This window comes from Nicotiana tabacum, chromosome 16, assembly GCF_000715075.1.
Source record: "Nicotiana tabacum cultivar K326 chromosome 16, ASM71507v2, whole genome shotgun sequence".
NCBI classification, from domain to species: Eukaryota; Viridiplantae; Streptophyta; class Magnoliopsida; order Solanales; family Solanaceae; genus Nicotiana; species Nicotiana tabacum.
The window spans coordinates 21,209,911-21,226,088 of NC_134095.1; the positions used below are offsets into that span (position 1 = coordinate 21,209,911).

A 16,178-nucleotide genomic window follows, 5' to 3' on the forward strand; every position below is an offset into this window, starting at 1 on the left:
TGGTATTGGCCGGTTCAAACGGACTAGTCAAATCGCAGAGCCACACCACTCTCTACAACTATAAATAGAGGTCTTCATAAAGTTAGAAGACACCAGAAGTGATAACAAAAAGCAAGGGAATCGGAGAGTTTGCAAAAAGCAAGCAAAGAGTTTGTGCATCAAACACTGCAAATTTCTCTACAAACTACAAGTTCAAGCACTCAAACACTCAAACTACACGTTCAAGTTCAAGATCAAGAACGAAACCAAATCAAATACCAAGGCATTCGTGATCAAATCCAAATTCAAGTTCAAGAAGGAAATTCAAGACCAAACTTTACAAGCGCTTGAACAAAATCAAAATCAAGCTCACTAAAATACTTTATATTCTTGAAGAATCAGAGGAATACTATAGAGATTGTACACTCAACATTTATAGAAATTAAATACTACATTTGTTATGCAATTTTCTAGACTTGATTATTTATTTATCTCGACATGAATATTTGTTGTTACACTCACTATAAGAATGTGTTTTTAGCTTGATTCTTGAGCCAATATCTTTAATATTGTGTGACAGGATTTTCTAGCTAAATTATGTTCTCTTGTATTTTGAGACTCTAATACGCAAATATTTTCTTGAGAATTGTTATATATTGTCTACATTATAGATTTGGACATTGGATCTTTATTCTTGAACTTTTTTAGTAAATAAAAATGCATTGTGAAATAAACAGTAGGTAATATAAGCATGTGCAACCTTTATTAGAAAAGATAGAATTTACAAAGAAGGTAAATAACAAATGATTTAAAACAAGGGAATTTCATGAATAATAAATCCTCTATTGCCATGAGCCCGGTGTCATGCCTTCAATTCTTGATTGCGACCAACGACACTACTGCACTAAACCAACCAATATTATCCGTTTTAGGTTAAGTTGCATGATTTTTCTCAAACCTCACACCATTAAGAGATTCTTATTGTAAGCTCCTAATTTTTTCAGCTACGACTTTGTTAACATAGCCAACAAACACTGTATAATTTAACTGATGCTGTGGCAAAGGGTGATGCCATCGCCGACGGGAAGTTGGCAGATTTCGATTTTCGGATCAGCAGCCAATGCCTTGTTGAGTTCTACTACAAAATCCCTATAATAACTAACATATTTCCTAAGGGGTGCATCAACTGGTGCTACCACTAATCCATTTCAAAGGGTGTTGTCATATCCAATTAGTCCACCAATCTTGACCAAGTCAAGCAATCTCTTGTGATAATTCAAGTAGTTGTCTTTATCAGGATCCACAAATATGAAATCATATGTTCCATGCTATTGCCTTGTTAATTACTTGCCGCCATTGTTTTATACAAATTAATATTGATGTCTTAAATAGAGAAATAGTAATCAAGCATATACGTTAATGATGTTTAATTTATTCAGGGGACTTTAGGTACTTACGTCTTCAAGCATTTGGTCAAGACCGGAAAGTGCAGGGCTTTCTTTGAATTCAATCTTGTGAGCTAGTCCAGCTTTTTCAATTACTGGAAGACCAATATGATAAGTTATGGTATCTTGTGTTTTGATGATTTGCCAAACAATCTTGAAGAACCAATTGTGATCAATTCCTTTGGTCTGGTTCTCATTGGGAATATGGCTGATTTGCAGGGGGAAAATATAGAGATCTGGTTCTCAGGGGGAATATCAATTCTAAATTTGTCATCATCAAAAAGGAAAAAATTGATAAGTCATGCGTCTTTTGTTTTGATGATTTGACAAACTTCATGAGAGAAACATATAAGGAACCTGATACAATTAGTTCTCTTGCGTTCAGAGTAACCAGTCAGATGTCTGATTCAATTCTTAATGAAATCAGACAAGGGAACAATAGAGGAAACAAATATGGATCAGCTCCCCTGGTCGTCATATAGTCAACTCTACACCCTTAAATATTCTCAAAACTTTAAGATCACAATGTTCCAGTTTGGGATCCAGTTTGGGATATGGCTCAACTCTTCAGAGTCGAAGGAATAGCTGCGGGAACAGTCCCTACCAGTTCTTGAGATGACTGTACGAAGTCAACTCTCTAGCTGGAAAGTGCTGCCTGATATGCTACAGTGCAGGAACAATGCAACAGTCACCTTTCTGCCGAAAGCTTTTTACCTACCTTGCTTACATCATTGTATGTGAGATCACACATGTATTATTAACAACAAGGGAGGTAAAACACAATTACTTGAACACTTGCAAATCAATAGAAAATATTTTCTCAAGTGTTAGCCACAACCTCTCTCAAGAACAAAGCTACTGCAACCTCAAGGACCAGAACCAAAGATTGAAGATATCTTAAGTCCATAGGTTTGTTGAGCCTTTGTTATTTGTTCTTCATTTGTAACTCTTACTTAGCTTAGTTAGAAGCATTGTATAGGAAATATTGAAAATCATAAACCCTTGTGTTGGTATCTTGGCCAGAGTTAGTCGAGTTATGAAGTCTTTGTAATAGAGTTATTACAAAGTGGCTTGTAACGGTGTTGTTACAAGTTAGTGAGTGATTAAGTCTTTGTAATAGAGTTATTACAAAGTGGCTTGTAATAGTGTAGTTACAAGTTAGTGAGGGATTAAGAGGTTAATTCCCAGGTTACAATAGGTTGTAATCTAAAGATTACTCAGTAGTGAAGTTGAAATCCTACAAGGGTATGTCGTGGTTTTTAATCCCGTTGGGCTGGGAGTTTTCCACGTAAAATTCCTCTGCATTCTTTATTTATTGCCGATTTACTGTGGAAACAAATAGAGAACCTGATTCCCTATACTGATAGTCTGTTGCTTACAGTGGGAACTGATAGAGACCCCAATTCTCTATGCGGTTTGGTGGACAGTTAGTTTCTATCACATTCTCATATTTTTCTCGGTTGATATACATGGCTAGAATCTGAATCAATTTAGAAAATTAATACAAATTTATTAAGGTCAATTAAAAAAGACAGTCTAGTGCACAAAGCATTCCGCATGCACGCAGGGTCCCGGGAAGGGTCGCACCCTTTAGGATGTGATATAGATAGCCTACTCTAATGCAAGCATTAGTGGCTACTTCCGCGGCTCGAACCCGTGACCTATAAATTATATGGAGACAACTTTACCGTTACTCCAAGGATCCCCTTTAGGCTGCGATCACTTAGTTGGTAAAAATTATAATTACCTTGCCATCATCGGGAAGAACCATAGCAGTAGCAAGAAAAGAGTAACCAGTAAAAACACCAATTTCCATAGTGTTCTTGGCATTGATGAGTTTGAGAAGCAACAACAACATACCTAGTAAAATCCCACTGGGGTTCTGGGAGAATAGTGTGTATGCAGACCTTACTCCTACCCTGAACCTTGACTTTGATTTTATTCTATTTAGACTAGAACCCTATCCCCTTGAAATAAGAAATGAATGTTTCAACTGTGCCAATGGAATCTTGACAGTGATTACAAATTATGATACATTTGTTGATTACAAGGGCTTGTAAGACATCCACCTCTTGAGCATGGCCAGACATTCCCGAGGCTTATACTCTGGTGCAGTATGCCCTGCTCCCTGTAACAAAATAATGCAATTTAAACACCAACTATTAGACAAATCTTTTTTTCTTAAGTGAGAAAAGAAAGTGAAAGAGATCGATTGAGAGACTAGTTCAGTAGGAGGTTTTCATGCCTTCACTGTGGCAAATGTCATCCGATTTGAGTAACTTCTCGTGTAACTGCAATCATGCAAAAGACAAAAAACCGAGTTTAACTTCTATATCTTGACAGAGCATACGACTATTGTACAATGTGTTTGATCAAGAACTAACCCGGCAACTTGATTGTCAATGACCCACGGTCGCCAATCATCAATAATGGAGTAGTTAAGAGATTTTATCCATGCTTGAGTTGATAGGGAGATAACAACCTTGTCATGATCTCCACTGCTTAATTAAAAAAACATCGACAACTAAGTATTTAATTTCACAGAGATAATAATCTTCAACTATATGTTGGTAGTTATTCCAATCTTGCAAACACAGTATTCTTACTCAACCTGTATATAAGAGATCTGTAACCTTTAGCACTGAGGTTTGCATGATATGGTATGCTACTCATGACTGTCTTTTGGTATTGCAAACTTGCACATCTTACCCATTTTCCAATAGTTCCCTGTAATCAAATTGATCATATTTTAGTTTTGTGCAGCACACTTTGTCATATTTTGTTATTCTTCAACAAGAACTAACGTAGAAAAGGGCAGCCCCGTGCACAAAGTAATCCGCATTCACGCATGGGGTTGTGATATAGACAGCCTACCCTAATGCAAGCTTTACTGCTTCCACGGCTCAAATCCGTGCTCTATAGATCACACAGAGATATTTTTACCGTTGCTCCAAGGTTCCCCTTCCAACAAGAACTAACGTACCTTTCGGATATGGAGGGCCTCTCTAACTTGGCCATCATCAGCCCAATGAGTAGAATGCTTGTACCAATCATTCTAAATCAATTGCAAGTTGTAAATTCTCGTAAGTATCTCAGTGAAACAAAAAATCAATAGCATAAAGAATTCAAGACTTTGTTGATGAGTACCCACGCGACACTTTAGCGCAGGAAATTGTTGAGGATTGTTAAGTTCATCAGACTTCTCATATCTTCTTTGGCCAAACAATAGGTGTGGCTTTGGTGAAGCAAACTGACATTTGGGATCCAGAATATGGGGATTATTAATTCTTTTCAGAAGCTGCATAAGGTCAGTATGTTAATGAACCTATCATAAAACAAACAGATGATATTTGATTTTCCTCAAAATAGGATCCAACCTCTTGAAAAGTATGAACATCTTGCAAACATTGTGTATTGCTTGGATCAGTGTTTTGATACTCTCCTTTACAATTTCTCGTCAAGGACTATTTGAGAAAGGGAAATCAATTAGTTCTAAGGACAATGTAAGCAAACTAAATTAAAGCGCATAACTGAAGGTGGGACTTATTTAACATGTTACTCCATCTGTTTCAATTTAAATGCACATTTCGCTTATCGAGAAATAAGTCCCATTCCATAAGCAAATGGAATATCATAATTCTTTTCACCTTTAAAAGTCGATGGATTTCCGAGTAAATATATCTGAAACCATTTGAAGAGAGATATTAGGTCATACATTTTGCAAATCAAATGACATTCTTCAGTGACCTTTTATTTATGTGTGATGGACTGATGAGGGCGGGTCAAGCAGGACTGACACGCTTCTAGGCTGGCAAGCTTATGAAGAAGGGGTGCACATGTCACCTAAGGAAAGTGATGAGCTTTATAAAGATCCATACAAGTACACATGGTACGCGCGCTTTTGGGGCTCGAGGTGGCATAACCCAAAAGACAACTCCAAGCGGGTCTAAGCCCAAAGCGGACAATAAGTGCCATGGGCTTGAGCTGTGACATTCTGATAACAATTTCGTTACAAATTCTGAGTTGGTATATAATCAGTCCACTTATCCCTGAGAGAAAAGAGAATAAATATAAGAAAAATGACAAACCTTAAGATCCATAAATGGTTTGATTCCCATTTTATTCTCTGCATATCACAAGGCCACAAAATGTGAGAGCATAATACAAGAACTGAACATCTTACTGCCTTAGGTTTACTTGTTTCACAACTATTTGAGGGCAAATATAGTTTTACTAGTTGCTATAATTTGAGTAATGATGGGAACGAGCATCCCTGAATACGAGTCGCCGCCAACATACAATGGATTCTTTAAGAATTCTGGGTGATCAAGGAACCACTGCAAACAAAATTAAATTATTGACTGTTCTTCTTATTGAATAACATTTGAGGGGGAAAAGAGAAAATAATTGTAACTAATAATGGGGTGAAGAATCTAATTACCTTGTAAAGGAACTCATATGCTTGATCACTTGCTTGTAAATTTGATGATTGTAAAGCTGCTGGAGTTCTTGCATAGGAAAATCCAGTGCCTACTGGTAAGTCTAAGAAAATTATGCTTGCCACCTAAATAATTCCGTCATACTTTAATATTTTGAGTTGTGCAGAAATATTATGTACATAATACAGTTATAATTCACAATCAAGTACTTACCTTTGTCCATGAGTAAGGATTCAGTTTCATTGTAGGCACACTCCCATTGTATTCCACTGGCTCAAAAGTTATTGGTCCTTCATATATTCATAAGCTAAAAAGTAAAAGTTAGTAAGAGAGTAACCTAAATGTCTTGTCGAAAGCCAGAAAATTTGGTGATTCAATTCTAGTATAACACTATTCTGGGGTGTTTTAAATGATCACAACCCAAAGTCTACCCTTTAGGTTGTAGTGTGAAATCAAGAACTTTAATTTCTTTGGGGAAAGGGGTTAATCCCACGTATGGTTATTGAATTTTACCCACTATAATTATAATTGTTCAGTGTGTGAACAAAGTCCATATTGGTAAGTGAAAAGATTGTGAGGCAACATATAAGATTAGGGATCCGTTAATGGTGAGAAGCCTTTGGGAAAAACCACGAGGGCTTGGTCTAAAGCGGATAATGTCATACCATGAAGATTATCTTTGGGGTAGTTGAGCCCGACACCTGGTATCAGAGCTCAGTTTCAACGGGATGAATATCGTGATGGCATGTGAAACTTAGTTCAAGGGGAAATGGTTGAGTGTGTGAACAAAGTCCTATATTGGTAGCTAAAAAGATAAGATGTAAGGATCTCTTAGTGGTGAGAGACCTCTTGGGAAAACGTGCGGTCTTACCTAAAGCACACAATATTATACCATATTATTAAGCCGTTTTAGTCCAAGAATAACATAAAGTTAAAAGACTATTTTTTTCTCACAGTAAATTGAACTTAATTTACCCACCATGACAGTGAAGTTAACATTTTACTAACCAACCAAATTAATGTTTATCATATATAAATTTAACCATGTAAAATAGTTTAAACTCTCCGTCAATAGAACTTAGGGGTCGTTTGGTAGAGTGTATAAGAATAATGCTGAATAAGGTGTATTAGTAATGCTAGTATTAGTTATACTTGCAATATGCTAGCATTAATTATGCTGACATATTTCTTATCCATTGTTTGATTTGATTTATTAAAGCATTGCACAATTTCTAAAAGAATTATTTGTTTACAAAAATACCCTCATAACTAGTCCATCACTTTATCTTTTAAAAAGAAACATATGTTGAAGAATGTTTTATATGAAAAAGGTTAAAAAAAATTATTTGATTTGTCTACCAATATTGTAGTATAGAACGGAATATTTATTTATAGAACAAAAAATATGCTACGTATTTATTTATTTACTAGAGATATAATTTTATTTTCCACTTTCTTGGATTATTTCAAATTTGCATTAATATAATAACATTTTTAATCAAGCATAAATTTTGAAGGATGATATTGTCTTTAACTAAACTATTGCAGGCATTAGAACCCATTGCATTGGTAATACAATGGTTTCTTATGTATTAATTATGCATAGGATAATACCAAATATGGTGTATAACTAATGCGTATAGATTTTATTAGTACACAAAGTAAATACACGCACTAGTTACTCTAATGCATCCTGCCAAAACCACCCCTTAAACTCGTATGACATACCTATCTAGGGGTGTGCATTCGAATCGGTTTATCGATAAATCGAATCGATTATTTGTTATCGGTTTATCGATTTCGATTTCAAAATTTTCCTTATCGATTTATCGATTTCGATTTCGATTTTGTCCTCTTCGATTATCGGTTTATCGATAAACCGATAAGCTACAGTAATTTTTTTTATTTTATTTTTTTTTATTTTTTTTTTAAAAAAATTTTAATTTTTTAAATTTTTTTTACCCTTATTCTATAATACCCTTTCCTTTACCCTAAGTCCTTAACCCTATTATTTCCTCTACCACATTTAAGGAATGATCATATTTAAAGCTCAAGTAAATGAAGTTCAAATTAATGGAAAATAGAATTAGCTGTGATGATGTATTTTGATTTTTTGTTTGTTTATACCGTTGGAGTGTTGGTGGCATACATTTGATCCCTTACTTTAGTTTCGTTGCATGTGCTTGTTGACACAATTTTTATGTTATAAACAATGCTCTTCTTATTTTAGCTTCCTTTTGTCCATATTAGTTAGGTGTGTTTGTAGCGATATACTTTCTGTGGAATCCCGTAAATTTTCTTATTGGTGTAATCGATAACCGAATCGATAAGCCCCAAAAATCGATAAATCGAAATCGAAAAAATCGAAACCTTATTGAAACGATAACGATAAGCATATGTACAAATCGATAATCGATAAGTAATTATCGATAAGGGTCAAAATCGAATCGATAAATCGAATGCACACCCCTATACCTATGTCATAGATAAGCCCCGATAAAGCAGAGCAACCAGGTCCTCCTGTAATCCAAAGTAGAAGAGGGTCTGATTCTGGATTAGACTCCGACTTAATAAAATAGTAGAATAGTTGCACATCTTCTGAATCACCTACTCCAATATACCTGGAAACACAGTTTTAATCTAGTTAATATCAAAACCTTAACCATACTAATATGTAATGATTCTCACAAAGAAAACTACAAACATGTAGAGAAAACTAATTTCCAGTTTCTCACCCAGTTTCCAGTTCAAAAGGAAGCGGTCCTTTAAATCCTGGAAGTAACTTCACTGGTGAACCAGCTATTGCAAGCTGTGAGCATAGCTCTGTTAGAACAAGAGCTAAAAGCAAATAACTTAGCCCTATTTTTGCCATATTTCTTATCCAATAAAGTTTGCTTAAAAATAAGTTATACTATATATAATACTCTGTATTTCTCGAACTTCAACAAAAAAGCTACAAGACAAATGGGACTTTTTAGCTTATTTGAGTGTTTGGATAGACAATAAAATTGTTTTTAAGCCAAATACTTTTAAGTTAAAATACTCAAAACAAGTTAAAAGTAATAAGTTGGAATTGCTCAACTTATTACTCTAGCCAAATACATAGGCAGCCCATTAAGCTTTGTTCCATTTTGACCCTTCAACCCTATTTCTTTTATTCCACTTTAACACAAAAGCTGACTAGATTTCATGTGTGATTTGACTCACCCTTGTAGGCGCGTGAGAGCCATTTTTAAGCCAAATTTCATACTCCCAACTTAAAGGCGGATCCAAAATTTAAATCCTATGGATTCAATTTTAATATTTTTAGCATTGAACCCATTATATTTTTAAAGTTATGGGTTTATATCTTCTTTTTTTTTTACAATTTTAATGAATTTTTACATTCAAATTTTACTCCGCGTCGACAAGTTATGGGTCCAGTTGAACTCGTAGTTATTACTGAAAATATATATAAAAAATATTTTTTCCACGGGAAGGGGGCAGAAAAAACAAAAAAAAGTAATAATTTGAAATTACAAAAAAAAAATTGCGGGGATTGGGGATGGGGGTAGCAGCAGGGTAATGTCCACGCTTACATTTTTACCTGGGATAAAAGATTTTGTGTGAAAGCGGAACAAAAGAACCCATTATATTTTTAAATGTTATGGGTTTATATATATTTTTTTGACAATTTTAATGAATTTTTACATACAAATTTTTTCTCTGCATTGAAAGTTATGAGTTCAGTTGAACCCGTAGTTATTACTGAATGTATATATAAAAAAATATTTTTTCCTCAGGATGTGGGCAGAAAAAACGAAAAAAATAATAACTTAAAATTACAAAAAAAAAGTAAAAAAGAAATTGCGGGGGGGGGGGGGGGAGTGGGGGTTGGGGTAGCAGCTGGGTATTTGCACACGCTGCATCTTTATCCGGGAGAAAATTTTTTGTGTCAAAGTGAAACAAAAAAATGGAGTTAGAGGGTTAAAATGGAACAAGGCTGAGTTAAAGTGCCAAAATAAAAAATTAGGCCAAGTTTAATGGCATGTATATATGTATTCGGCCTATTGTTTCTTGGCTTACAATATATTTGACCAATTAATTTACTTTACTATCCCTTTCAGTTTATTTAAACCCCAAAACTACCCTTCCGTACAAATTAAATCCCTGTGCCAGTTCTAACCGCCGTTTTTAGTCTTGCCGTTGTTGCTGTCTTTCTAAAAAATTTGTCAATTTCGTGAAGTTCTAAACTTGAAGCAAAACAGTAATTTTTTAAATCAATATTTGATACATTCCAATATTTTGTAAATATTATTCTTTTAGTTTTTTTTTTGGTTCTACAACATTTAAGTTTTTTTGTCGTTGAATTTTTCCTTTTTTTAATTGGTGTAATTATATTCTAAATCAAATCATTTGATGAGTTTATATGTTACCACATAACTTGAAACTATGAACGGAAAACTCACCTTTTTGACAAAAAATTATTTATTGCATATTATTTAAATTGAATGTGAATTAAATTATAAATTATTTTATATGCGTCAACTTAGAATAAAATATTATAGTAATCATTTTCTTTATAATTAATGTTAATAATTTTAAAGATATTTCAATTATTTTAATAGAAAAAAATGCTTACCAGCACTAACACTTCAATAGTTTTTTTCAGCTTCAGTATTTTTATCCAAACACATAACTACGTATTTGTAAAATAACTTCAATATTTAAAAAGTACTTTTAAACATTTATACTTAAAATCACTTTTTTTAAGCCAATTCAAACGGATACGTGTTCAAGTTGATTACCAATTATAAGAAAACACAGTCTGTTTCTTGATTTTTCTAGGTCCTGATGCAATAGTTTGAGACGCAACGCGCTGAAATTAATTGTCTGTTTTCTTCGCCATTTTTTTATTTTATTTCTCACTCCTTTTCTCCTCTTCTTATGAATAATCTATTGTGTTATTGTTAGGGTGTCAGTAAATATTTAAAAATCGACTAAACCAATCGAATTGTACTATACTGAACCAATTATTATTTTTTTAATAAAATTATAGGTTTTTATATAATTTGTAACCGTACCATTAATTAGGATTTATTTTTTATTTGTGAAAATAAACGGAACTGTACCGAATTAAGTTACATGTGAAATATATAGTTATATATTAAGTTCAAAAATATTAAATTTTTCCTTGGGCCTTGAAATTATGAGAACGGTTACAGGCCAACAAGTAACTAAACTCAAAATCCGGATTCCCAAACCTATTTTTCTACTCCCGCTTACTTTTAGCAACTAGTAAAACACAAAATATTCTAGTGATTATGAGTAGCAAACTACAAAGAATATGTTTCTTTTCATATGATTTAGATTTATCTTTTTGAATATTAAATCTTCTATTGACTTTATTCTTGAATTCCATCTTGGTTAATATTTTTCCACTTTGTGATTTATATTTACTTTGTCTTTACTAAGTTTCTTTTACTATTTTGTGGAATAGTTGATGGATCTATACTCTCGCCATCTTTCATATTTCTTAATTCATCACCTTTTAAATAATAAAAATATCCAGAATTTTGTTAAGTCGTATAAAAATAAGTATGTTATTGCATTCTAATATAGACTTTTATAAGACATTAAAAAAATACCAAAAATTAACCGAACCATATCAATATCAAAGATAAACCAACATGATAATTGGGGCGGCTCCGAAAAGTTTAATTTTGATTATACATAATAGAATAATTGGTAAACTGGTATGGTATAAATTTTATAAAATAACCGATCAAATCGAATCATTGGTACCTCTTGTTATCGTCATTGCTTCTTCTTTTCTAGTAATTTGTTTGACGTTGTGAGATGTCTAAATTCATGCTTTGACCCTGCGAAGCATTTGGAGGTCATTTGATACAAATTACTTGCATACAAAAGATGATGCAGACACGAACTTATAGTAAATAATTATATTAATCTTTCGAACTATGAATATATAACTACTCTTTGGTTTAATTTGTTAGTTATATAATCGTTATTCAAAAAGATCTGGAGGTCATAATTTATTAACAAAACTAATCATGTAATTTTTTTAAATTGTGCAATAAAATATAGTTGCCTAATTATATCAAGACGAAAGCAATTGACTCAGTTCAACCACATAACTAGCTCTAGATTCGCTTTAATTTTGGTTTATCAAGTACAAGTTTAATACCAACCTGTATATAGGTGACCTAAAACCTTTTAACACTGAGATTCACATGATATGGTTTGCTGTTCTCGATTGTTTTTGTATATGACACACCAAAATTGCATATGCATTCGCTGTTCAGATCACATGATACGTTTTTGTAATTAGATGATGCTTTCATTATCATACTACACTTGTTGTGAAGTCTAACATACTTTTTGGACATGGAGAGCATGTCTAACGTGGTCATCATTAGCCCACTGATAAATGAGCTGGTACAAATCTGTATATAATAGTCAGAAAATAAATTGAGTGAGTTACTAAAGTAATTTAGCGCTTCCCCCGCTTCAAATGTCATGAATTGTCATGACCCGGATATCCCACCTTCGAGAGTCGTGATGGCGCTTACTGGTGAAAGCTAGGCAAGCCAAATTATTCTAATTACTTAACCTTTTCCAGTTTTAAACCATTATCAGTGATGAGTAGATATCATGCAAATAGCGAAAATAATTAAGTGGAAGACAAAATCTGATAAATTAATCTTAATACAAACTGCAGAAATCTAAATACAACTCTACCCAGAATTTGGTGTCACAACTTCACAGACGGTCTAAGAATACTACATACAAAGTCTGAAAGATAAAATACACACTGTTTCTGAAATGAGTAAAGGAAATAGGATAAAGGAAAGATAGGAGGTGATGCCAAGGCCCGCGGACGCCTGCAAGACTACCTCGGGTCGCATGTTGGACTGAAGACAACAACCTTACTGTGGTCCGAAGTCTATAACACTGGATCTGCACAAAACAGTGCAGAGTGTAGTATTAGCACAACCGACCCCATGTGCTGGTAAGTGCCCAGCCTAACCTCGGCGAAGTAGTAACGAGGCTAGGACCACACTACCAAATAAACCTGTGCAGTTAAACCGTATACAGCGGAAATAGAAGCAGATTATCACAATTAAAATTGGGCGGGGGAAACATGCTGCAGGGAGTTGTGACGACCCGGCCAGTCGTCTCATGAGTTACCGCTCCGTTTTCCCTATTTCTGTTTCTTTTTGCTTTATTATACGTGTTTTGTGGTATCGGGTTGGTCGGATCGAATCCGGAATAATTTTGGTAAGGTTTGAGGCACTTAGTCTCTTTTAAGAAAGCTTAAGTTGGAAAAGTCAACCGAATGTTAACTTATGTGTTAAAGGGCTCGGAAGTGAGTTCCGAGGGTTCGATTAGTTTTGGAAGGTGATTTATGGCTTAGGAGCATGATCTGAATGAATTTTAAAGGTTTGTAGTAGATTTAGGCTTGAATTGGCGAAGTTGATATTTTGGCGATTTCCGGTTTGAGGCGAGATTTTGATATAGGGGTTGGAATGAAATTCCGAGAGTTGCAGTAGTTCCGTTGTGTCATTTGGGATGTGTGTGCAAAATTTCAGGTTATTCGAACGTGGTTTGGTTGGATTTTTTATCAAAAGCGGAATTCGAAAGATTTTAGAGAAGTTTGGCTTGAATCCGATGTGTTTTGGGTAATTTAATGTTATTTGAGGTGTTTTGATGATTGGAATAAGTTTGAATAAGGTATTAGGATGTGTGTGTCCCTTTGGTTGAGGTCCTAGGGGCCTCGGGTGGTCAACCAGATCATTTTGAAGTTAAAAAAGTTGCAGAACTTGCTAGTTCAGCAGTTGCAGGTATTTACTCTTCGCGTTCGCGAGTGGACCCTCGCATTCACGAAGAGTCAACTGAGGGAGGTGGAAATTTAGCCTTCGCTTTCACGAGGTAGGTTACGCGTCCACGAAGGGCTACGAGATTGTGCATCAGCGGGTAGTCGCATTCGCATAGAAAGAATTGAGAGGCTGAGCTTCAGTGGAATTAACCCATCACATTCGCGATGGATGGAACGCATTCGCGAAGGTTCGTCTGGGTAAAGCATCGCGTTCGCGAGGGTCTTGTCGCGTTCGCGTAAGAGGATTTTGGTCAAAGTTATTTTTGTGCTTCGCGAACGCGAGGCTTTGACCGCGTTCGCAAAGAAGGATTTTTAGGTCTAGGCAAAAGGTTTTTAAACTAGAGAGTCCATGATTTTGGGGCTTATTTCCTCTATAGTTGGTCATTTTTAGAAATTTTTGAAGGGGATTGAAGAAGGATTCACGGGGGAAACGTTTGGAGGTAAGAATTTTGGACTAAAAACTCGATTATTATGTGAATTCCACCTTGATAATCATGGAATCTAAGCTTAAATTGAAGAACTAGGGTTTGAATTTGGAGACCAAACATTTGGGATTTGAAGGGTCATTTGTGGATGGATTTTGAAGTTTTTGATATGTATGAACTCGTGGGGAGATAAGGAATCTATTGGTGTAAAAATTTCTGAATTTTAAGACGTGGGCCCGGGGGTCGGGTTTTGGTAATTTTGGGATTTGTGCCCTTTATTGATTGTTTTCACTTGGGCTTCGTTCCCTTAGTATATTTTGACGTCCTCATTCTAATTTTGGATAGATTCGACGTGAGTGGAGGCCGATTCAAGGGGCAAAGGCGTCGCGAGCTAGAGATTTAGCCAGTTCGAGGTGAGTAATGATTGTAAATAATGTTTTGAGGATTTGAAACCCCAGATTGCACATCGTAGTGCTATATTGAGGTGAGGCACACGCTTGATGACGAGTGTGGGGTCGTGCACTATTAGGGATTGCGACTTAGTCCATCCCGAATGATTATTTTACCGCGTATTGACCGAAATCTATTTGCTAGCATCATTATTTGGGCTGAATGCCATACTTGGGCTAAATGCTAACTATTTGGACCCTTCAGGGCTTTTTATTGATATTTACTCACTGTTTTGACTTTATACTTGAACTCAGTCATGTTATTTTCTACTGTTTTAATACTCAGCCATGTTTACTCAGTTTTTAAGACTTAAATGATATTTTAAATGATGTTTGGGCTGAGAAAGACTGTTTTACTATTGTCCGAGCGGCTTGTGAGGATTTTGACTGAGTAAGACCGAAGGCCTATGTTGTGGGGATTTTGACTAAGTAAGGCCGAGGGTATATGTTGTGAGGAAATACTGATATTGATTTGAGGCTGAGGGCTTGAGATATGTACGCCATAGGTGGCTTGGTTGATACGAGGCCGAGGGCCTAGTGTTGATGCCATGAGATGGATTGATATTGCGCTTGGACCGTAAGGGGCCCCTCCAGGAGTCTGCACACCTCCAGTGAGCGCAGGTACCCCTTGTGATATGAGATTGAGCCCGAGGGGCTGGTATTATTCTATGTGATTGCCCGAGGGGCTGGTACTGTTCTAAGATGTTGCCCAAGGGGCGAGCCTTTATGTGTTTACTTTTCATAATTGATTGTCAATTTTCTGCTTAATTATTAAAAAGGGATTTTTCATGAAACTACATTTGAGTTAAAGGATTCTATCTATCTTTCCCTGATTTACTGTTTTTAACTGGTTTTACTGCTTCATTATAGAATGTTTTGTGCCTTACATGATTTCTTACTTTCAGTCGTTATTTACATTTGTTACTCACTGAGTTGGAGTACTCACTTTACTCCTTGCACCTTGTGTGCAGATTCAGGCGTAGCTGGTCCCGCTCCCGAGTGCTGATTCATTCCAGCTTCAGGCGGATCTTCGAGGAGTCTTTAGGTAGCTATTGACATTCGCAACCCGGAGCTCCTCCCTATCTCTTTCCTTTATGTCCTTAGTTTAGTATTTAAACTTTGTAGTTACATTTGAGAACTTAGTATTGTTAGGCGCTCGTGACTTGTGACATCCCAGTTAGGGCTGTGTTGGGTTGTACTTCCGCATTTTTATCGATATTATCTGCTACTTCGTATTATTAATCATGTCTTAGACTGTTTTACTACTATTTTAACGGTTTAACGTCGAATTGGGAATAGTTGACTGGCCTTGTCTTCACGAGAGGCGCCATCACGACCGGGTCCGGGTTTTCTGTCGTGACAAGTTTTTATCAGAGCCTAGGTTACATAGGTCTCACGAGTCATGAGCAGGTTTAGTAGAGTCTTGCGGATCGGTATAGAGACGTCTGTATTTATCCTCGAGAGGCTGCAGAACCTTTAGGAAAAGTTTCACATTCTTGAATTCTTCTCGTGCGCCCTTGATTCAGTTTGAAAAGTAACTCTTTGAATTCCTTCCATGCGTT

The 16,178-nt window shown here is 35.4% G+C and overlaps 1 protein-coding gene and 1 pseudogene across 1 annotated transcript; both read right to left on the reverse strand.

Moving 5' to 3' along the window:
- Positions 1-822: 822 nt before the first annotated feature.
- Positions 823-3,282, reverse strand: LOC107796479 (caffeoyl-CoA O-methyltransferase 2-like; annotated as a pseudogene).
- Positions 3,222-8,735, reverse strand: LOC107796480 (serine carboxypeptidase-like 13). The gene is made up of 13 exons (XM_075232008.1): positions 8,599-8,735; positions 8,339-8,484; positions 6,077-6,153; positions 5,866-5,988; positions 5,634-5,761; positions 5,072-5,123; positions 4,802-4,888; positions 4,576-4,722; positions 4,408-4,479; positions 4,036-4,151; positions 3,809-3,922; positions 3,670-3,715; positions 3,222-3,552 (listed from the first exon to the last, which is right to left on the reverse strand). Exons 1-13 carry the CDS (start codon positions 8,733-8,735, stop codon positions 3,469-3,471), a joined length of 1,329 nt encoding a protein of 442 aa, XP_075088109.1. The 3' UTR covers positions 3,222-3,468.
- Between the last annotated feature and the right edge of the window lie 7,443 nt (positions 8,736-16,178).

Excerpts from the sequence above, each read along its gene's own strand:
- LOC107796480 (XM_075232008.1), bottom strand. The coding sequence starts at position 8,735 with ATGGCAAAAATAGGGCTAAGTTATTTGCTTTTAGCTCTTGTTCTAACA. Across the intron at positions 4,723-4,801 it reads ATGTTCATACTTTTCAAGAG|CTTCTGAAAAGAATTAATAA; the intron begins GTTGGATCCTAT and ends GACCTTATGCAG. Across the intron at positions 4,480-4,575 it reads TTCCTGCGCTAAAGTGTCGC|AATGATTGGTACAAGCATTC; the intron begins GTGGGTACTCAT and ends CAATTGATTTAG.